General features: G+C 36.4%; 1 protein-coding gene across 7 annotated transcripts in view; it reads left to right on the top strand.

The window, feature by feature from the left end:
- The window catches only part of LOC138322925 (myocardin-related transcription factor B-like), a 95,624-nt gene extending 79,934 nt beyond the window's left edge, over positions 1-15,690 (top strand). For all 7 annotated transcript variants that reach the window (XM_069267160.1, XM_069267163.1, XM_069267161.1 and 4 more), the window contains 4 exons: positions 669-3,237; positions 3,413-3,548; positions 7,470-7,572; positions 7,913-15,690. In XM_069267160.1, coding sequence (XP_069123261.1) covers positions 669-3,237; positions 3,413-3,548; positions 7,470-7,572; positions 7,913-8,730 — 3,626 coding nt within the window. In that variant the 3' untranslated portion in view covers positions 8,731-15,690. The remainder of the gene's footprint in view (positions 1-668; positions 3,238-3,412; positions 3,549-7,469; positions 7,573-7,912) is intronic.
- The last annotated feature ends 7,228 nt before the right edge of the window (positions 15,691-22,918 follow it).

Here is a 22,918-nt window from a genome sequence, read left to right as displayed (position 1 = left end):
TGTTCTGTTTGTTTATGCATGGCATGACTTTAATTTCCAATCTCATTGAACCATGGTCAGGCTTAAAACTTTACATTGTGTATATGTTGCTGTTCAACTTACACATAAAACTGTGTATGTAACTTGAATGTATTTCAAGGTTTGTAGTCAAAAAGAGTTCAGTAACATCACACTATACTTATACGACTAATGTACAAGGGTTAGAGTAAACATTATACTGCTACATAGTACTATACTGGACTCAATTCACATTCCCCCTATTGGCCCAACAATGGATAGGCAGCATTAAGGCTAGGCAAATGATTTAACAAACACAAGTATGTGTTTCACATTATGTGTAATACATGTTTTCTACATTGGAGAGGGTAAACTAGAACAAATCAAAATCTTTTTATGGCAGTGTGAAATAAAGCAAACATTTCCTATTCTATAGTATACCTGTTATATTAGCTTGATAAAAAAGTAATTATTTCAAGAAATAACATGATATTTTATAATCTTCTGCCAAGACTTTATATACTATGGTACTGTATATCTGCTTTAACATTACAAAAGTATATCTGCTTCAGCCTTATACAGCCATATTCTATCATTTATTATAGTAAATTAATTTGTTTGATTGTTGCTTTTGTCGAGCTGGTGACTAATATAACTTTGTTTATCTTCAGATGGAGTCGTGCAGTTACAAGTTCCAGACAACAAAGATTCTAAGTCGTACCATTTTGTGTTTGATGATGACAGTAGTGAGGGCGCACCTTCACCGTCCCAGACAGAGGAGTCGGGGATGTCCGACATCGGAAGTCCACCAGTGGTACCTCCAGCGCCTGACCCTCCACCAATACAGCTCAAATCACAACGGACGTCAATCACGGCGCCCACATTCACCAAGATGTCCCCTCTCAATACTCAGTCCATTGCTGTTCTTAGCACTCCTGTCACTTCCTTTACCGGCTCTCTCTCATCGTCTTCATCATCATCCAAGAACGGGAGCTCTGGTAACGGCATTAACAAGGCCTCTCGACAGAAAAAGTCAAAGCCAAAAACCTCATCAAAGTCTAAAGTGATAAAATTTCATGAATACAAGGGACCTCCAAGTGCATCCAAATCCCAAGTGACATCGACGGTGACCTCTACGCCATCTCCTGCACAGAACAGTACTATTAGTTCTACTCCCCCGGCCTCCGATACTAAGTACCATCTGATGCTTCAGCAGCAGCAGCTGTTCCTACAGTGGCAGTTGGAGTTCCAGCAGAAGAACATGCCTGTCCCTGTAACACTTTTACCACACCAGAAGGTGGAGTCGAGTACGGCAGTGTCACCAGGAAGTGTGGCCGGTAGTGTCATCATGACTACTGCGATTAACAGTCCCCCGACATTTGTCAGTAGTCCTCCTACAGTGGTTCAGGCTCAAGGTGTGGTACCAGCTCAGGGGTTACTACCCCCACAGAATGTCGTCCCCGCCCAGGGGATCTTGGCCACACCGTCAGTAGTGCCAGCGCAGGGCATGGTACCATCACAGGTCGCAACTACTGTAGTGTCAACATCATTACTGCAGTCTCCTGCAGTTCAACACAATGTGATCAAACAACAACCTGCACAACTTCAGACTGTGTCGCAACCTCAGGTTCAAAAAGTGCAACAGGTTCAAGTGCAAAGTGGACAATCTGTGGTGCAAAAGCCTGGCTCACAGATACGAACACACACTGTATCTCAGAACCACAGCTCTAAAACACAGAATAAGTCAAATCATGTGGTGCAGAAACCATTCTCTAACCTCGAGGACATGAAAGTGGCAGATCTAAAACTAGAACTGAAGAAAAGGAATTTACCAGTATCTGGGCCTAAACCTCAGTTGATAGAAAGGTTAAAGCCATATGTTGATGTAATCATTGGTGTTGCCCAGGGGTCAGTGAATACTAGCATGGCTAATGATAACTCAACATCCTTGATCAAGAGACCTGTTCCGACGATCGTTAGTGTCAAATCTGTTCCTCTACCACCATTAGATGAGGCTATATGTATGCAGTCTCCACCCTGCTCTCCTAAGACGGAACAAATCATTACAACCACTCCACTTTCACCAGAAATTATGGACATTGCTCAATCCGCATTAAATGCTCAGAATAAAGGGGGACCACTGACACTGAGTCAGTCCTCTATTCCTATGGCAGTCGACAATTCTAGACCACCATCTGTGGCCCCTATGGACATAACAATGGATGTAGATGGACCAGCAGATATTCGCAGATTCTCTCCCACGAGTGTCAGTCAGGCTATGACACCACCAGTGACAGCAACTGTCACATCACCAAAGCCACAGCCACAACCCCAAATCCAGACACAGCCCACGGTGCCCATCAAACAGGCCAACTCTCCACCAGGGGCTGCCCCTCAGATCAGCAGTGAGATTCTGCTCCAACAACAACGCCGCATCGCACAGCTGCAAAAAGAGCTGGAAGAGTCACAAATGAGGCTGAAGCTGCAACAGATGCAACATCAGCATCTACAACAACAGCAGAGACATTTACAGCAACAGACTGGTACACAATTGGTGCAACAGCCAGCTTCACCTCCACAACTGTCCCAACAGCCAAACTCACCCCCTCAACAAGTAATACAACAGATAATCCAGCAACCAACCTCACCCCCTCAGTTTATGCAGCCAAGTCCACAACCAACTCCCCCTCCTCAGATGATACATACAATGACCTCACAACCCAATTCACCGCCAGTGATCTTACAGCAGCCCCTGTCGCCGCCTCAGTCAATACAACAGCCGATATCCCCTCCACAGTTAATACAACAGCCTATCTCCCCTCCACAACAGCCCTTGTCGCCTCCACAAATGCTGACGACAGTGACTCTAGGGGAAGGTAAGATCTCGCCGATTCCCCAGAGTATGGGTATAACCAAACTGGTGCAGATTCCCACTCAGTCATTACATTCAATGATTGGTAATCCACCAGTGCTGACGACGGCCCATGGTCTCCAGCTAGCTCATCACGGCATTCCTACAGTAATGGTGGCTACCAGTACAGCGTCAGACAACAAGAAACAAGCTACCAAACCAAATCTCACAGACTTCTTTAAAACACAGTCACTGCATCAGAGTCTCAACATAGTGAAACCAGGAACTTCTAGTTCAACAGCCATATTCAAACAGCCAACACTACTGGTGACATCTGGTGCCAAGACGATAACATTGACGGCTCCACCCAATGGGCTAGCCACCACTAGGTAAGTCATCACTTACCAAAAAGTACTTTAATTGGTGTGTCAAAGTTTGCTTTTTCTTTTACGCCAGATAAACAAACAAAAATTTCTGTATGTTTTCAAAAGATTCAAGACAATAACTAATTTGGATTTAATTTATTACAATCATAAATTGATGATGTTACTATGTGTATTTCAGAACTGCATCCTTACCTTCTTCTCCTGTGGAAGCTAAAATGTCACTGGGGAGGACCATGTCAAATCCTTTCTTTGTCCCACAGAAGGAACCTCCCAAGTACGACGAAGCTGTGAGGAACAAACACAACTCACAACAGGTAAGATTAGAGGTCATTACAGGTCGAGATAGGGGCAAAGGTCATGAAAGGTCAAGATGAAGGATAGGGGTTATAGGTCAGGATGGGTTCAAGGGCCATAGCAGTTCAAGCTAAGAGCAGGGGTCATAGCAGGTCATGCTGGAGACAGGTGGCATAGGAAGTAAGGCTGTGGCCAATGTACATAGAAGATCAGGTTACAAACAAGGGTCACAATTGATTTGAAATTTAGAGGGGGGATAGCAGGCCCTTGTAATGGGTCATGCTTGGGGCATAGGTCACTACAGGTCAAACTTAAAAGTTCAATAGGTCAAAATATAGGTAAAGGTTATAACACAATATCTGTCATTCAACATGGTCACTGAATCGGCCAGTCATGGGGCACAACTGTGAAGGGTTGAAACGTGTCAAGTCTTACTTGAATGATAATTATCTTGTGACGTAAAAGTGCCTTGTTGTGAGACAATTATCACTGGTTTATGATTGAGCTACCAGAGCTACAGAATAAGCAGAATTGCTAGCTAGGGAACACTTGTCAGCTCTGGAAATGTATCTTAGCGCATACATATGAGATTAGGACGATAAACCTAAGCCTTGGTATGAAGATGGGAAGTATAGTTATCCTAAATAGACTGGTAAGCCCGTCGCCTGCCTAGTGTGTATATAAAGTGGGGAGATTTACATGTGCTAGATACATCACTGATAAAGCCAGCCCCAAAAAAATAGCAAGGCCTGTCGTAGGAGTTTTAAAAAATCTATCTGACAATGCACATGTATGAACAGCATGCATTTACATGTTACATGGCCTCCCCACATTCCTGGGCTATACCTGCCTCCCAGCGACAAGATCAAGGTAGCTGTGGTTCTCTGTAGGTATATACACAGCACTGTGATACATATCTACAAACCAATATTGGTTAAAAAAACTTCATCAGAATAAAGTTTCCTATCTGTTTGACATATTTCTGGAAGGCCTCCAATAGTTTGAGATTTTCTAACCTGCATAACATATGATATATGCATCTATGGATAATGAGATATTAATTATGGTAAAGAACAAATGACACTAAACTTAACAATGATAAACCAAACACATCACATACCTTTATAGGTACAGTCTGACCCGAATATAATGAAATCCAGGGAACCCTATGAATTTTTTCATAATAAGCGGGTTTCAATATAACCGGGTTGGCATTTTTGTAGGACATCTCGAGTTACTTCCCTTAGTTGTTAGATGTGCATTCGACCATCAACAACGACAACAAGAAATTCAAAATAAAATTTTATTTTAATAAACAAATTTGTAATCATTTGTTTTAAATTACATAATTTTTTTATAAAATTGATTTCATTAAACATTTAACGTAAACAAAATATCGTATACTCGATATTGCAGTCTGTTCTCCGGTAAGCCTTATTGTCATTTTTGAAAGAAATCGTGTTTACTGTCTTATTTGTCAACAAATTCGTTGCTGACAAATAAAACTATTGCAAGTAAGACTGACGAAAATATTACCACTGACGTTTTGTTTTTAATGAATATACCTTCAAGTTGTTAGTTTAGTGATGCAGCAGTTTCGTGCCTCAGCATTAGGTAGAGTCATGTTTTCAATCATCGTCGTCATCCTAGTCAATGTCAACGTTAGTGCACAGATTTTACAATGTCGTGATCTGATAATGTTGTAGTTGTTGTGACGTTATCATCCATAGAAACGTAGTTGTCTACCGAAATAACTACATTCCGTACCCATGTTTTCCGCTAATGGAATCGGGTAATCTGGGTCATCGGACTCGATCTCGACCCTGTCACAGCTTCTGTTTACGTTTCGGAGTAAACTTTCCTCTTTTACATGTCTCATTTGTTCTATCTTTTAGTTCAAAATCTCACCTAATGTACTGGGTTTGCTGTCAAATTCCTTCGCTATTTTTGTTTTAGATATAGTCCTTGTTCCAAGGCTGATAGACTGGATTATATTTTTGTTAAGATATTTACTCACAACATCAAAACTCACCTGTGAACACTCAACTTCACGGTCAATTAAGTTTCCATTCATACAGGGCACGGTCCATTCTCGCCTTTGTTTACAATGTACACTATGTCTGGCTTGGCCCAACGATGCTTATCAGTCAAATGTTTACATAATATCCGGGTAAAATTAGTTGAAAAAGCAGTGACAGGGACAAAAAAGACTTCATACAACACAGGATTTCATAGTAGCCAATTCAACTTATCCGGGGGAAAATACGTAGATTATATGGGATTGTGGAAGGGGATTGTATACTTGCTCATATTAAGCGGGATTTCAATATATCCGAGTTCAATATAAGTGGGTTAGACTGTATTAAAATACAATAAAGTTTCATGTATTTTGGAAATCAATAGCTGTGGAAATGTTCCAAGCAAAGGTACAATTGAACTAGATGCATGTATGTGTAAATCACAATATTAAATTGCCTTAGTATTAAGACATGAAATCTCAAAATTTAGATGTTGTCAAAAGAACTTGGTTTATAGATTGGTATATTGAAACAGTCATTTACTTGTCTCTAGTGCTATTCTTCAGTCAGATAGTACTATAAAAAGGGCAACAAATTAACATATGGCAGTCTCCTAAAATATGCATGCATTTCACACACCACAAACACAGAAGGCTGTATATTAAATTACCCTTGCTGTTAATTGGACTTAAATCTATTCGACCAGCCCACTGTTCTGTGACCGAGTTGGGTTGGGATGGTAGGGGTATCTAAACTCAGCAGTTGTGGCCTGATTTCCTGTTCTATGTTGTATAGTCGATATGTTCTGTGACAGAGTTGGGTTGGGATGGTAGGGATATCTAAACACAGCAGTTGTGGCCTGATTTCCTGTTCTATGTTGTATAGTCGATATGTTCTGTGACAGAGTTGGGTTGGGATGGTAGGGATATCTAAACACAGCAGTTGTGGCCTGATTTCCTGTTCTATGTTGTATAGTCGATATGTTCTGTGACAGAGTTGGGTTGGGATGGTAGGGATATCTAAACACAGCAGTTGTGGCCTGATTTCCTGTTCTATGTTGTATAGTCGATATGTTCTGTGACAGAGTTGGGTTGGGATGGTAGGGATATCTAAACACAGCAGTTGTGGCCTGATTTCCTGTTCTATGTTGTATAATCGATATGTTGAGTGAATAACGTTAATGATGAGTTTACCTTGAGAGTCTAGCCGACACATTATGTCTAAGAAGGCTAGCCATTTATTCAGCATTACCTGTAATTTTAGCGAAGAGTGAAAGCAAATGTACAGGTACTTCTCTTTAATCTATCAATAAACATCTTTTGAAATATTATGGCAGGTTTCCTGTGTTTTTGTGTGTTCTATAACAAGATAGATTTCTTACAGTCTGAAGTAAATGGTGGTTTATGTTTGTAAGTGGATTTGGGTGTTTTCTCTCTGAATATTAAAGTTACATAAAGCACTGTTAGATATCTATATTTATTTTATCATAAAGATTGAAGCAAGCCTGATCAGTAATCAGGTACTTTACTGCCATACTGGAAACATTAACATTAGACCAATTATATTTCTATATCAGACTTCCGTAATTCTCTATTTGGAAAATTTAATTACTCAGTTTGTTTTCATATTCTAATCAATATATATATGTATAGTCATCTAATAACCGAATGCAGTACAAGATTGTTTCATCAAATATGTTCTCTTTATTACTACTTCATATTGTTTCCATGGCAACTGAAATATGCTGCATTGTTGAAAAAGCAGTCTTGAAAATGTCAGTTGAATGTCATTGTGTGACAATAGTAGGTGAAAAAGTAGACAACAAATGATTATATTCTAGCCTGTACCAGGGAAGGATGAGCTAGCCGGTACTGTCAGGCTGTGATAGATGGTTGTTATCAAACTGATTTGTTATAATTTCAGGGAACGGGTACAACAGAACTCAGTAATGGTACAGTACCCAACAAAATTCCTGTGAAAAGTCAAGCCATGGACGATGTTTTGGAGATTCTCATCAGAACAGGCGGTACGATTTTACTTCTGTAATATGTCTGTTTGTTAGTGACATTCTTTCCACTTTCTCTATTTTAGTTTTCAGCGATCGACAGTGTTATACATTTCAAATCTAATCCAGCAATTGTGATATAATGACTTGATAAGTTATTTGCCTACCTGAATTAATATTGCTCTCTTACATTCATCAATCTTTACTGATATTTTTTCTAACATCATATACTCAGAATAGACCCATATGATAAAGAAGCTATATATACCAGACAGGGAAGTACTCTGGAACTTTAACATAAATGTACATTTTTTTTATCATTAATGTCCTTACTTATGTACATTCTTAATTTTCTGTACAGAATTACCACCTAGTGCTGCCCAGGAACCTCCACCTACACCAAAGACGACCACTCAGACCGCAACCATCCCTTCCAGTGCATCAAGTGCTGCCACGACCACCGCTACTTCTACCGTCGTGTCATACACAGTGACTTCTTCAGAACCATATGCTGGGTCGATATCTACATTCACGGCAACAGCTCCGTCAGACAATGCTGCGGAAAACATCTCTACCCTGCTGGGTAGTCCCCCACCGGTGTCGTCATCTCTCAGTGTAAAACATGAGATATCTGAACCACCACCATTAATGGTGGCTAACGTGCTGTCTCCGGACACGAGTACTCACGACCTTCTCGATATAAACGACTATATGTTAAACCAGGATTTGAACTCTATGGATTGGACGTCCGACCAATCATTTACTCTTGACTTGAATGACACTACTTCAATGCATATGCAGACAGACCAAGAAATGAAGTGTGACGGAGTTAATGACTTTTTAAACGTGCCATTATTACAAGGTGGCGGTAGTAATAAAGGAGCTCCCCACGGGTCAGAACCAGACCTCACAGGTCTCGGAATCGCCGACTCAGACAATTGTGCGAATAACCAAATGGATGTTTCTGATTGGCTGGATGTGATCATGCCCAGTACAGGGTTGACTCCTCTCAGTGCTAATCCCCCCGCATCATTCCCGTCGGATCCTATACTTACACCCAAGACACAGCAAGAGGTTCTAGAACTATTCAACTTTGATGATACTGACTTTGGTACGCCGACTGACTTACATAGTGGTATCAACTGGGAGAAATTGACTGAGACGACCGGATCTAGTTAGTAAAAGGTGTTAAATGCTGGTTTCTGTGTCAAAGCTGGCTTTACAATTCTATATACTTTTAATAAAGCTCATATTGAAACAAAATTTCAACAAAGAAATTTGAACAAATTTTGAATGTGGTGCTTATTCTGAGTTTGGACCAAGACATTCAAGAAAGACAGGTGCAGAACGACAATTTTTTATCTTTTATATTAGAAAGGTCAAATGGGAAGTGATGTGTTAGATTGTTTAACAGAAGAAACAGTGCTTAAAATTCACCTGATGAATTGATCAATAAAAACAGCTGTGTGCACAAGTAAATTTCCTAAACAAGTGGAAAAAAATGAAAGTATTCTTTTTTTGTTTAAAAAAACAATATAAAAAAAAATAATTTTTGCATATTGATAGCTATTTGCAGTGCTGATATTGGTTTGTTGTCACTGGTATACTTTTTAAATTGCATTGTTTCCTGTTTTGTGTAGACCATACATTGTTTACCATTACTAGTAACACTAACATCTTTCTGGTTGAATGCGTCCCCCCACGTTAGAATGTTTCATCTATCATTGGTCTGCCAACACTCGCAGTCACTCTGTCATGTTTTGTGGGTCCATTCATATCGGAATGTTTTATTTGCATTGATTGTCTTCTTTGTGACAGAGTGGCTGTGACCAGCAGATTCTTCAAACAATACATTATATGTAAATTGTTTTAAGTTTTGTTTCATTTTCAACTCATTGCTGTGTTCGAATGCATTCCATCCCGAGAGAAAACATTTTCCTTATTTCTCCTAAATTAAATTATTTATTAAAGAATCCTTATTTATTATTTAATCAATCTTATCCGCAAAGTGGAGCTACCAGACAAGTATGTAATATTGGGGACCATTTTTCATGCCAACATGAACCAAGCAGTGTAAGCTTTTATTTCCTGGAGCCAACTTTTGGTTACCATGACAACCAATTTGAATAAAATAGCTCTTTTCATTTTAGGTAGCCTGGACAACGTGCATTGTTATTTAGTAGTCTTCTAACACTAGGTATTCAATTCTTTGTCCAATTTTAATTCATTATGTTCAAATGAAACTTCAAAATGGTTGCCATGGTACCAAGATGGCTGCAACCAGATGAGGGCACAGTATCCAAGACCATATTTACATGAGAATTGCATGCATATGTATAGTTTAGTAAGTAGGAGAATGTAAAAACATTCACACCTAGTTGAGATGATAAATATGCTAGTGAGCATGAGAATATCTACAGTCATGTAGGTTTTATGAATGAAACTATTCACAGGAAGAATCTCAGATCAATTTCATAGAAAAAACACTTAGATTTTTTTCTATTTTTCTCATACATTCCCCCATTCCCTGGTACTACCACTTTGCATCTGTTACCGTGGCAACCACTGGCCAATTACAGGGCACATCATTTATTATCTTATCTAGCCACCATCCAATAATGAGCTTAGCCTCTATCACAGTGACATTATTCTATCGCATAATACCACAATTCAAATTTAAAATCTTAATGTTTCATACAACTTTTGTACTGCAGTTCAATTAAGGCAATATTTATTGTCTAGTTCTGAAAGGTTCTACAAAACATTTTTGCCAGAATTCACTTCCTTTGTTTGAAGTAGTGTGTTTTAGCTGGGTTTTTTTTTCTATGCTATAAGGTACAATAAAACAGAAGTAAGGTAAGGTCAAAGGGACCACACAACTTTTCCACTAATCCTAGAAATAACGTTTTCTGACGTCTATTCAGTGTAACAATGCTCACACACTAAGGCATACAAAACCATGATTTTCAATGATAGTATCATTATTATAACTATGGATACGTGTTATGATATTTTACTTGGTAAAATAAAACTTAGTAATATTTACTAATTTTTATGAAGCCTTGCCAAACAACTGTGATATTAACAGTGACTTTGGTAGGACTTTCCTGTCTAATATCACATCATCAATATCTACTGTACAAACGACCTTGATATGCCCTAGTAAAAATGTATCATAAGTATAAAATTTAAAACTAAATCTGTATGAGAGATAGTGTGGAGTTCATAAGCATAGTTACCAGGAATGCATAAGATATGTTTGCCATAGTCACAAAGTATATATAAAATCTTGTTACTGTAGTTACTAGTTGATTGCTAAGTGTCATAACCATAGTTACCAGATATACAGTTCTGCTGACCATATTCATTGAACAACAAACAGCATACAGTTTTTAAAGCATGTCTCCTTTTAACATTAATATTTTAGAGGTTTCCTTGTAACAGTCGTTAAATAAAATTTATATATTGATATTTTAACATATCATGGATGAAGTTTTTTTTCTTTATGCTTTTTTTTTTACCTTAGTACATGTATTAGTTAGAATATTTCAATTTAACAAATAAATGAACTGATGTAGCTCCTCAATTAACTCTAACAGTCTCCTTTTTAATTGAAGAATATAAATATAAACTAATTCTATTTTCGTGTGGGTAAAGCTTTAAAAATGTTTCTAAGGATAAGTTTCAGTAAAAATTTGACATTGAGTTGTACAGTTGTATGTTTAAAGTGTGTGTTATATATAGGTTTGATATACAGAGGACATATACTTCTATAAGGTATTGTTATATCTTACACTTACTAATATCTTCATACCCTAAACCACACCTGCACCATAAGTTCTTGATGTATGTTACATGCATTTAAAATTAGATTTTATTACAAAATTCTCAAGGCCAAGAAATACAGAAAAAAATTAGGGTTGATGCTTAGGTGTATGCGATTGAAATTTTGAGGTTATTTGAAAAATCTATTTAAAATGAAATATGATCAGCCTACCTTAGTATGACAGAGCTGAAATGCTCTTTGTTGCATTTGTTTAGTGATTCGCATTTGTTAAATTATGCAAATTAGATTACTAATGTTGTTGGAATCTAAAGTTGGCCCATAACTAAAAAATGAATGAGATTGTCTTTCATTGTTGCATGATATAGTTTGGATATTTTTATAAAATGTTTAGAGAGGATGATTGTAGTTTTAGATTATGTTCAATACTTCTCCCATTGGGGCTTGACATGTTTTTAGAGCCAGTGTGAAATTTGTAAACTCAGATTCTGATACCAAGGTCATATTTGACGTGAGTTCCATTTGCAGGTTCATCTAATTTAACATGCTGTACCATATGAACCGAACTGGTACAAGTGGTTCATTTCTGGAAGGGTACCACTTGGACCCAAGTTGGTGGACCCTATTTATTTCACTTGTTATAAAAAATTCCTTTTTGATGAAAAAAACATGTAATAGTTATAATCATCAAATTTTTTTTTTTTTTTTATGTGTATGAATGCATTTGGAAACGTTTTAGGTATTGCTTATCCGTAATGCTATTAGATAAAAAATAACTAGCATTAGAATTTGAATTGTATAATTTAATAAGGATGTCACCATATTGGAAAACCCTAAACTTGTTCTATAGGTTGTGCTGTATCAATCCAGTACAACTGGTACAAACCTGCAAAAGGAACGCACATGCAATTTCTAGTATAGATCAGAATTTCAGGATAGAAATTTCAGTCTTGTTCTCATAAAGATGCCAACACCCTTAGTTTTCACCCAAACAACCAACGGACATACAATTTATAATACATTGTGTTCATAATAGATTTTATGATCCTTGAAGATCATTCTGGCCGATTTGTAATTGAATATGAGCAGAACAGTAATTAGATTAATGAGTGAAATAGTTAAAGTTTGTGTACAAATTGTAAAAAGTAGTTATGTTTTTATTAAATGAATCACAATATTGACAAAATCTGTTGTTTTCTTCTGAGCTTTAAGGTGACAAATTATGTTATTTTTCTTAGCTTCACCGGTAAATATATGATCTTTCTTTTTGTTTTTGTATAATAACTTAGGTGTTAAAGCAGATCTTTGTTCTCGAGTTGAGCCGTGTATGTAGAGGTGATCCTTGTACAAATGTACACACAGGTGAATCTTGTACAAAAATACATGCACAGGTGAGCCTTATACAAAAATGTACATACAGGTGAATCTTGTACAAAAATGTACACACAGGTGTATCTTGTACAAAATTGTAATACAGGTGAGCCTTGTAAAAAATGTACACACAGGTGAATCTTGTACAAAAATGTAATACAGGTGAGCCTTGTATAAAATGTACATAGGTGAGCCTTGTACAAAAATGTTAATACAGATGAGAATTGTACATATATACATACAGGTGCAATGGTGACCTTGTACAAATGTACACACAGGTAAATATTGTACATGTATACATACAGGTAAACCATGTACAGGTCAACCACGTGCAAATCTATGTATGTATGGAAGCTCAATTAATAGATCAATGAATAGAGATTTGAGGAGGAGTCTGTATTTAACACCTATAAATGTGTAAAAGAAAGATCATATTAGTCTGTATATCTAGTCACACTGACCCTATCTTTTCTTTGACCACTGGTCAGCTCTCTTTTCTCACAGTTGTTGAAGTGACACCTATGTTTTAACAATATGTTGTATGTGCCTTAAACACATCTGTGAACATTGGACATATCTGTTGTAGTTTGTGTTTTCTGTTATTTTGTTTAAGAATTTCATTGTTATGTAACTATGAACCCTGTGGAGAAATCAAAATACCTGACAGGTCTAATCCTTCTCTTTAGGTGTACTACATCAGCTTCACATGACATCAGTTTTACACCATACAGCTATATATTGGTATTCTACCCATAATTTGGTTTCTCTATAGGGTTTATATTTGTCACAGGTCGCTGTGAGAGGATAGTAATTACATATTTATTATTTATGTTTTTCTCTCCATATATAACTGTGGTCATATCATGGGTTGGTTTGCACTTATTAGGTCAGAAACATGTTTCCCCATGTGCATGCGCTGTGTCTTATATATAAGCTGTATGGTTGAATATATTTTCTTATGAAAAGTAATATATTATTTACGACTGTAGAAGTGTATAATGTATAGTGTGATGTACCAAGTCTTTACACACAGTCTGTATAACACTATTGTACAAATTTGCAGTGTGCTTCAGCTATTTCCTGCTTCACGTCCACACACTACACTTCGCCCGTGTAAACCAACATCTCTTATTGATTTTATAGTATGTATAACTTTGACAAAAAAAGGCTTAAAGAGATATTAGATTTTGGAACTTCCATAAAAACTACAAAATTAACTATAGTTCTATCACATTTGTACCATGTCTTTGTTTCAAGCATGCATTTACTAATTAATCTGCAGTTAAAAATCAGAAATACTATGATTTAAAATCTTGTCCCATAAGGCATCCTTATTCCTATAAATAGTAGACTCTTTGTCCATGTTCTAAAGTAAATCTCTTTTATTTTATTTTTTATTAATATGCCATTTACTATTCTGTATTACTATATACTTAAATAGTTATGTTATGTACATATTATAAGAATATTATTTTCTGACTATTCTTACAAAAAATCATAGTAAAATAATGTTTAATGAACTTCATTTTCTTCTTGCCACATTTTATTGCTAAAAGTAACATCTACATTTCTGATCATAATTACGGAATAGAGTTGCTTGTTAACAGACCCTGTGAATTGCATTGCATGGCAACAGAAGACATGGTACAATGATGTTGATCACACCTCCACTTGAGCGTGGAGAGAAGCCTACACACTTACAGTCTCCTGCTAGTACAATATTATGTGTCGTTTGACATTCCATAAAATATCATATATCTGCTTCTTGCATTTCTAAGCATATTCTATATTGTGTTCCAATGTTATATCCTTCTGGGTCTCATTATTCTTACTAGAAATTTTGTTTTACAAGTTTGGTACTTAATTGTTAAGTTAATACAGAAGTCTTTGTGTCTCAAGGATTTCTGTATTTACATTCATTTTTTCTGCTTTTTGTCAATAACATGTGCCAAAAGTTTGTTAAAGTCTTTTGTATGTTGAGATATGGTAAAAAAAATGTACAAGTATGTTGATACAAAAAATTGGTGTGAATATAGTGCCGCTGCTTTGTCAACAAGGGGGATTAAACATACACTGTGTTTGCTTATAAACGTTACGTATTACCAGATATTCAATATCAAACTTTCTATTAGTTTGCTTCAATTTAAATGGAAATTCATTATGAAATACCTCCCCATAGAAGTGAAATGATAATTTTGTGGTACCACTATGTTATTATCAGTATTGTATTGGGAGGATTGGGAGGATTTTTTCCTGGATGAATCAGATATTTTGATTTTAGATATTACTATGAGTCGGATGGAACATGTTGACCCCATTAAATTATAGATAACAAATCATGATTATGATATATATGTCCACTACACTTACAAGAGGTTCACTGTACAAGTGACAAGTATCATCTACATACCAAGTCAAATCATATACAATATATATGTTATCCACTTTCATATGTGCACCGTACATTTTGTATGTTACGAAGTGAAACAACTTATGATTCCAGTGCTTGATTCAATCTTTTGTCAGGAACCATAATGAATTACAAGGAAATCTCTGAACCAATCGCCTCACCAATGTAATCTGTATAGTCTTATTACATATCAGTCATTTCTTATGCATAATAATGATGATTCACATGTTCCATTAAAACATCAGGCACATAGGCAATCTTACAGCTGAAATATCAAAACACAAATTCATGTATTTTAACTTCAAAATTAATCATTTTAAATTTTATCAATTTTCTTGTAACCTGACCAATATGCCACCCCATAGTTGGACCCTTCCTCCTGGGTCTGACCCCTAGGGCCTGATCACTGGGCCTTTCCCCCTTGGCCTGACCCCCGGGCCTGTCCCTCTGTTGCCCTAGTCTGTGTGGCCTGTAGCAGTTGTTTTGCTGTAAATACATTGACAGCTCTGTACATGCTTGATACCACATGGATCACTAGACCCAACTAATAAAGGAGAGCTTGATGTTACTCTTATACTTTGTCTCTGTGTTGTTTATTTTTACCCTGTCACTGGAATATTTAACAATTATGAACCTTTGTTGGGATTAATATGGTGTTGTATTAACCTTGTAGAATCCAATATTGACTGAAGGCATAGTGAGAGATAATTATTTTATATCGTATTGACAGTTGCATCATTTGATGTACATTATTGAAAGATCAATGACTCAAAGATATCAACCTGCAGAGCTCATCACTTAGGCATTTCTGCCCTGACCAGATGTCTTCTTTTTCGCACTGCTGATTAATTATGAATTAACTTTATGAGGAAGAAAACATACAATGTACATGCCAAGAAATGATAGAAGCAAGCATTCTCTTAATATGTATTACCTAACCTCAGATTTGACAAAATAAATGGTGAGTGTTGTCATACAACCAGATTGACATGCCAAAGAAGATTGATACAGAACCACCTTTCTAGAAAGGAAAAGATAAAAATGGAAAATTTCTGAAATGATTCTTAACAAGTTCAAACATGGTAGTGAGTAACTATCAAAAGGTTATAATCACATATCCATTGGTGCAGCTTACTAGTAAAGCGTCTTAACCAGCTGAACTAAAGACAAAGGTATGAATAGCAATAATGAATGTTTAGTGTCTTTGATGAACAAAACATTTTTACAGTACAGTATCCACTTCCTTACTACTGATTCCAGTAATTAAATACATTTGTATTAATGTGCCAACCACTGACATTGAAATTCCTTTTAGTAGTTTTTATAAAAAACAAAACAAAACAAACCAACAATACACTATTTTTTTCTTCATGAATTGTCCCAGAAAATATTAACTCCTGAGCGGCAAGCTTTATCTCCGATTCTATATTGTAAACTGCATTACTGAAAGTTTTTTGGGACTAATATTTAAATTGGTGTAGGTAGTACTGGTAGTAAAAAAGGGAGGAAATATTAAATCATATACAGTTTATATTGTGCATGTTGTATATTTTGGTCGAAAAAACTGCAGACCATTAAAGGGACAATTCAGTCTAAGAGAACATTAAAATTTATACATATATCGGAAAAAACCCCATTCTAATGGAAATTAGATCAGTCGGTTTTACTGTGATATGCCAGAAAAGCCCATTGTGGTGAAATGCGTGTGAAATGTTCAAACTCGCTTGCTGTCCACCATTACACATTGTAGTCGAGCATCTTATATGCCGACCTTGTCCCTTGCTCGTAGAGTAATGCTACTTTTGTCTAGAACTGCTCAAATCCCTCTTACAGCAGTGTGGTTACCTTGTTAGGTGAATTGTCTTGTGGGGCCGCGGTGGCCGAGTGGTTAAGATGTCCCGACTATTACCACAAGCCCTCCACCTCTGGGATGCGGGTTCGAATCCCATGTGGGGCAGTTGCCAGGTACTGACCGCTGACCGGTGGTTTTTCTCCGGGTACTCCGGCTTTCCTCCACCAACAAACCTGGCACGTCCTTACATGACCCTGGCTGTTAATAGGACGTAAAACTAAACAAACCGAATTGTCTTGCTTAAAAAAATCGTTTTATCACTCCACAGTGGTTATGTAGTTCATTTGTGAACATGCGTGACTTTGGCTCGGATATGGGTACAGCGTACATATTGTATCTGCTTAATCGTATTGATCAACGATTTGGAATTACAACGGTATCAATTAAGATACTTAATAATGATGCGGAATTTGTCAATATTTTATGTTGTATGTTTCATAAGAAATGTAGAACAATGATGAATGATGCTATACGCTTCAGCTAGTAAGGGATGATACCATTACCAAATAGAAGTATATGTACAATATTACAGCTAATACAAAGTGATGTTCTATGAGATGGTAGCGATGTTCTGTGAGATGGTTTCATTCATTGAGAAGGTTGCGGTATTCTTTTAAATAGTAACATTAAGGTAGCAATGTTCTATGACCACGGTAAGAAGTTCATTGAGAAGGAAGTAGTAGGATGTTCAATGAGAAGGTAACAGTAATTGTTCAATGAGAAGGTGTATTGTTCAATGAGAATGTGAGTAATGTTCAATGAGAAGGTAACAATGTTCAATGAGAAGGTAGTAATGTTCTATGAGAAGGTAGAGATGTTCAATGAGAATGAATGCTCAATTAGAAGGTAATAATGTTAAATGAGAAGGTAATAATGTTCAATGAGAAAGTAGTAATGTTCAATGAGAAGGTAGAATGTTCAATGAGAAGGTAGTATGTTCAATGAGAAGGTGGTGATGTTCAATGAGAAGGTAGTGATGTTCAATGAGAAGAAGTATGTTTTAATGAAGGTAGTAATGTTCAATGAGAAGGTAGTAATGTTCAATGAGAAGGTAGTAATGTTCAATGAGAAGGTAGTAATGTTCAATGAGAAGGTAGTAATGTTCAATGAGAAGGTAGGAGATGTTGTTCAATGAGAAGGTAGTATGTTCAATGAGAAGGTGAATGTTCAATGAGAAGGTAGTAATGTTCAATGAGAAGGTAGTAATGTTCAATGAGAAGGTAGTAATGTTCAATGAGAAGGTAGTAATGTTCAATGAGAAGGTAGTAATGTTCAATGAGAAGGTAGTAATGTTCAATGAGAAGGTAGTAATGTTCAATGAGAAGGATAGTATGTTCAATGAGAAGGTAGTAATGTTCAATGAGAAGGTAGTAATGTTCAATGAGAAGGTAGTAATTTCAATGAGAAGGTAGTAATGTTCAATGAGAAGGTAGTAATGTTCAATGAGAAGGTAGTAATGTTCAATGAGAAGGTAGTAATGTTCAATGAGAAGGTAGTATGTTCAATGAGAAGTAGTAATGTTCAATGAGAAGGTAGTAATGTTCAATGAGAAGGTAGTAATGTTCAATGAGAAGGTAGTAATGTTCAATGAGAAGGTAGTAATGTTCAATGAGAAGGTAGTAATGTTCAATGAGAAGGTAGTAATGTTCAATGAGAAGGTAGTAATGTTCAATGAGAAGGTAGTAATGTTCAATGAGAAGGTAGTAATGTTCAATGAGAAGGTAGTAATGTTCAATGAGAAGGTAGTAATGTTCAATGAGAAGGTAGTAATGTTCAATGAGAAGGTAGTAATGTTCAATGAGAGTAGGTTAGAAATGTTCAATGAGAAGGTAGTAATGTTCAATGAGAAGGTAGTAATGTTCAATGAGAAGGTAGTAATGTTCAATGAGAAGGTAGTAATGTTCAATGAGAAGGTAGTAATGTTCAATGAGAAGGTAGTAATGTTCAATGAGAAGGTAGTAATGTTCAATGAGAAGGTAGTAATGTTCAATGAGAAGGTAGTAATGTTCAATGAGAAGGTAGTAATGTTCAATGAGAAGGTAGTAATGTTCAATGAGAAGGTAGTAATGTTCAATGAGAAGGTAGTAATGTTCAATGAGAAGGTAGTAATGTTCAATGAGAAGGTAGTAATGTTCAATGAGAAGGTAGTAATGTTCAATGAGAAGGTAGTAATGTTCAATGAGAAGGTAGTAATGTTCAATGAGAAGGTAGTATGTGTTCAATGAGAAGGTAGTAATGTTCAATGAGAAGGTAGTAATGTTCAATGAGAAGGTAGTAATGTTCAATGAGAAGGTAGTAATGTTCAATGAGAAGGTAGTAATGTTCAATGAGAAGGTAGTAATGTTCAATGAGAAGGTAGTAATGTTCAATGAGAAGGTAATGTCATGAGAAGTAATGTTCAATGAGAAGGTAGTAATGTTCAATGAGAAGGTAGTAATGTTCAATGAGAAGGTAGTAATGTTCAATGAGAAGGTAGTAATGTTCAATGAGAAGGTAGTAATGTTCAATGAGAAGGTAGTAATGTTCAATGAGAAGGTAGTAATGTTCAATGAGAAGGTAGTAATGTTCAATGAAAGGTAGTAATGTTCAATGAGAAGGTAGTAATGTTCAATGAGAAGGTAGTAATGTTCAATGAGAAGGTAGTAATGTTCAATGAGAAGGTAGCAATGTTCTATGAGAAGGTAGTAATGTTCAATGAGAAGGTAGTAATGTTCAATGAGAAGGTAGTAATGTTCAATGAGAAGGTAGTAATGTTCAATGAGAAGGTAGTAATGTTGTTCAATGAGAAGGTAGTAATGTTCAATGAGAAGGTAGTAATGTTCAATGAGAAGGTAGTAATGTTCAATGAGAAGGTAGTGATGTTCAATAAGAAGGTAACGATGTTCAATAAGAAGGTAAGTAATGTTCAATGAGAAGGTAGTAATGTTCAATGAGAAAGTAGTAATGTTCAATGAGAAGGTAGCAATGTTCAATGAGAAGGTAGTAATGTTCAATGAGAAGGTAGTAAGAAGTGTTCAATGAGAAGGTAGTAATGTTCAATGAGAAGGTAGTAATGTTCAATGAGAAGGAAGTAATGTTCAATGAGAAGGTAGTAATGTTCAATGAGAAGGAGTAATGTTCAATGAGAAGGTAGTAATGTTCAATGAGAAGGTAGTAATGTTCAATGAGAAGGTAGTAATGTTCAATGAGAAGGTAGTAATGTTCAATGAGAAGGTAGTAATGTTCAATGAGAAGGTAGTAATGTTCAATGAGAAGGTAGTAATGTTCAATGAGAAGGTAGTAATGTTCAATGAGAAGGTAGTAATGTTCAATGAGAAGGTAGTAATGTTCAATGAGAAGGAAGTAATGTTCAATGAGAAGGTAGTAATGTTCAATGAGAAGGTAGTAATGTTCAATGAGAAGGTAGTAATGTTCAATGAGAAGGTAGTAATGTTCAATGAGAAGGTAGTAATGTTCAATGAGAAGGTAGTAATGTTCAATGAGAAGGTAGTAATGTTCAATGAGAAGGTAGTAATGTTCAATGAGAAGGTAGTAATGTTCAATGAGAAGGTAGTAATGTTCAATGAGAAGGTAGTAATGTTCAATGAGAAGGTAGTAATGTTCAATGAGAAGGTAGTAATGTTCAATGAAGGTAAGTAATGTTCAATGAGAAGGTGTAATGTTCAATGAGAAGGATAAGTAATTTTCAATGAGAAGGTAGTAATGTTCTATGAGAAGGTAGTAATGTTCAATGAGAAGGTAGTAATGTTCAATGAGAAGGTAGTAATGTTCAATGAGAAGGTAGTAATGTTCAATGAGAAGGTAGTAATGTTCAATGAGAAGGTAGTAATGTTCAATGAGAAGGTAGTAATGTTCAATGAGAAGGTAGTAATGTTCAATGAGAAGGTAGTAATGTTCAATGAGAAGGTAGTAATGTTCAATGAGAAGGTAAGTAATGTTCAATGAGAAGGTAGTAATGTTCAATGAGAAGGTAGTAATGTTCAATGAGAAGGTAGTAATGTTCAATGAGAAGGTAGTAATGTTCAATGAGAAGGTAGTAATGTTCAATGAGAAGTAAATGTTCATGAGAAGTAGTAATGTTCAATGAGAAGGTAGGCAAATGTTCAATGAGAAGGTAAATGTAATAATGTTCAAGAGAAGGTAGTAATGTTCAATGAGAAGGTAGTAATGTTCAATGAGAAGGTAGTAATGTTCAATGAGAAGGTAGTAATGTTCAATGAGAAGGTAGCAATGTTCAATGAGAAGGTAGTAATGTTCAATGAATGAGAAGGTAGTAATGTTCAATGAGAAGGTAGTAATGTTCAATGAGAAGGTAGTAATGTTCAATGAGAAGGTAGTAATGTTCAATGAGAAGGTAGTAATGTTCAATGAGAAGGTAGTAATGTTCAATGAGAAGGTAGTAATGTTCAATGAGAAGGTAGTAATGTTCAATGAGAAGGTAGTAATGTTCAATGAGAAGGTAGTAATGTTCAATGAGAAGGTAGTAATGTTCAATTGCGATCTTAATAAAACGGCAACGTCAACGTTACAATAGCATTATTCTAGGTGGTGGTAGCAATGTTTTAGGAAATGGTAGTAGCGGTACTTTTGTGTTGTTCCATATAGAGGTAGCGATGTTTTATGAAATGGTAGCATTACTTTAGCATTGTTCTAGGTAAAGGTAGCGATGTGTTGTGAAATGGTAGCATTACTTTAACATTGTTCTAGGTGGAGGTACCAATATTTTATGAAATGGTAGCATTACTTTAGCATTTTTTCTTTGCTGAGGTAGCGATGTTTTATGAAAATGGTAGCGTTACTTTAGCATTTTTCTTTGCTGAGCTAGCGATGTTTTATGAAAATGGTAGCATTACTTTAGCATTTTTCTTTGCTGAGCTAGCGAGGTTTTATGAAATGGTAGCATTAATTTAGCATTTTTCTTTGCTGAGGTAGCGATGTTTTATGAAATGGTAGCATATCTTTAGCATTGTTGTAGTTAAAGGTAGCGATATGTTATGGAATGGTGGCATTACTTTAACATTGTTCTAGGTGGATGAAGCAATATTTTATGAAATGGGGTAGCGTTACTTTAGCGTTGTTGTAGGTAGAGATAGCGATCTTTATGAAACGGTAGCGTTACTTTAGCATTGTTCAAGGTGGAGGCATCGATGTGTTATGAAATGGTAGCGTTACTTTAGCATTTTTCTAGGTGGAGGAAGCGATGTTTATGAAAATAATAGCATTACTTTAGCATTGTTCTATGTAAAGTTAGCGATGCTCCTTGAGATGGTAGCGTTACTTTAGCGTTGTTCTATGTAAAGGTAGTGAAGCTCCTTGAGATTGTAGCGTTACTTTAGCGTTGTTCAGTTCTATGTAGAGGTAGCGATGCTCCTTGAGATGGTAGCGTTACTTAAGCGTTGTTCTATGTAGAGTTAGCGATGCTCCTTGAGATGGTAGCGTTACTGGTAGCGTTACTTTAGCGTTGTTCTATGTAGAGGTAGCGATGCTCCTTGAGATGGTAGCGTTACTTTAGCGTTGTTCTATGTAGAGTTAGGGATGCTCCTTGAGATGGTAGCGTTACTTTTAGCGTTGTTCTTTCTATGTAAAGGTAGCGATGCTCCTTGAGATGGTAGCGTTACTTTAGCGTTTTTCTATGTAAAGGTAGCGATGCTCCTTGAGATGGTAGCGTTACTTTAGCGTTGTTCTATGTAGAGTTAGCGATGCTCCTTGAGATGGTAGCGTTACTTTAGCGTTGTTCTGTAGAGTTAGCGATGCTCCTGAGTAGCGTTACTTTAGCGTTGTTCTATGTAAAGGTAAGCGATGCTCCTTGAGATGGTAGCGTTACTTTAGCGTTGTTCTATGTAGAGGTTAGCGAATGCTCCTTGAGATGGTAAGCGTTACTTTAGCGTTGTTCTATGTAAAGTTAGCGATGCTCCTTGAGATGGTAGCGTTACTTTAGCGTTTTTCTATG

The sequence above is a fragment of the Argopecten irradians genome, chromosome 5 (assembly GCF_041381155.1).
Source record: "Argopecten irradians isolate NY chromosome 5, Ai_NY, whole genome shotgun sequence".
NCBI lineage: Eukaryota > Metazoa > Mollusca > Bivalvia > Pectinida > Pectinidae > Argopecten > Argopecten irradians.
Note: the sequence above shows the minus strand (reverse complement) of the source record. Positions and strands in the feature narration are given on the sequence as shown.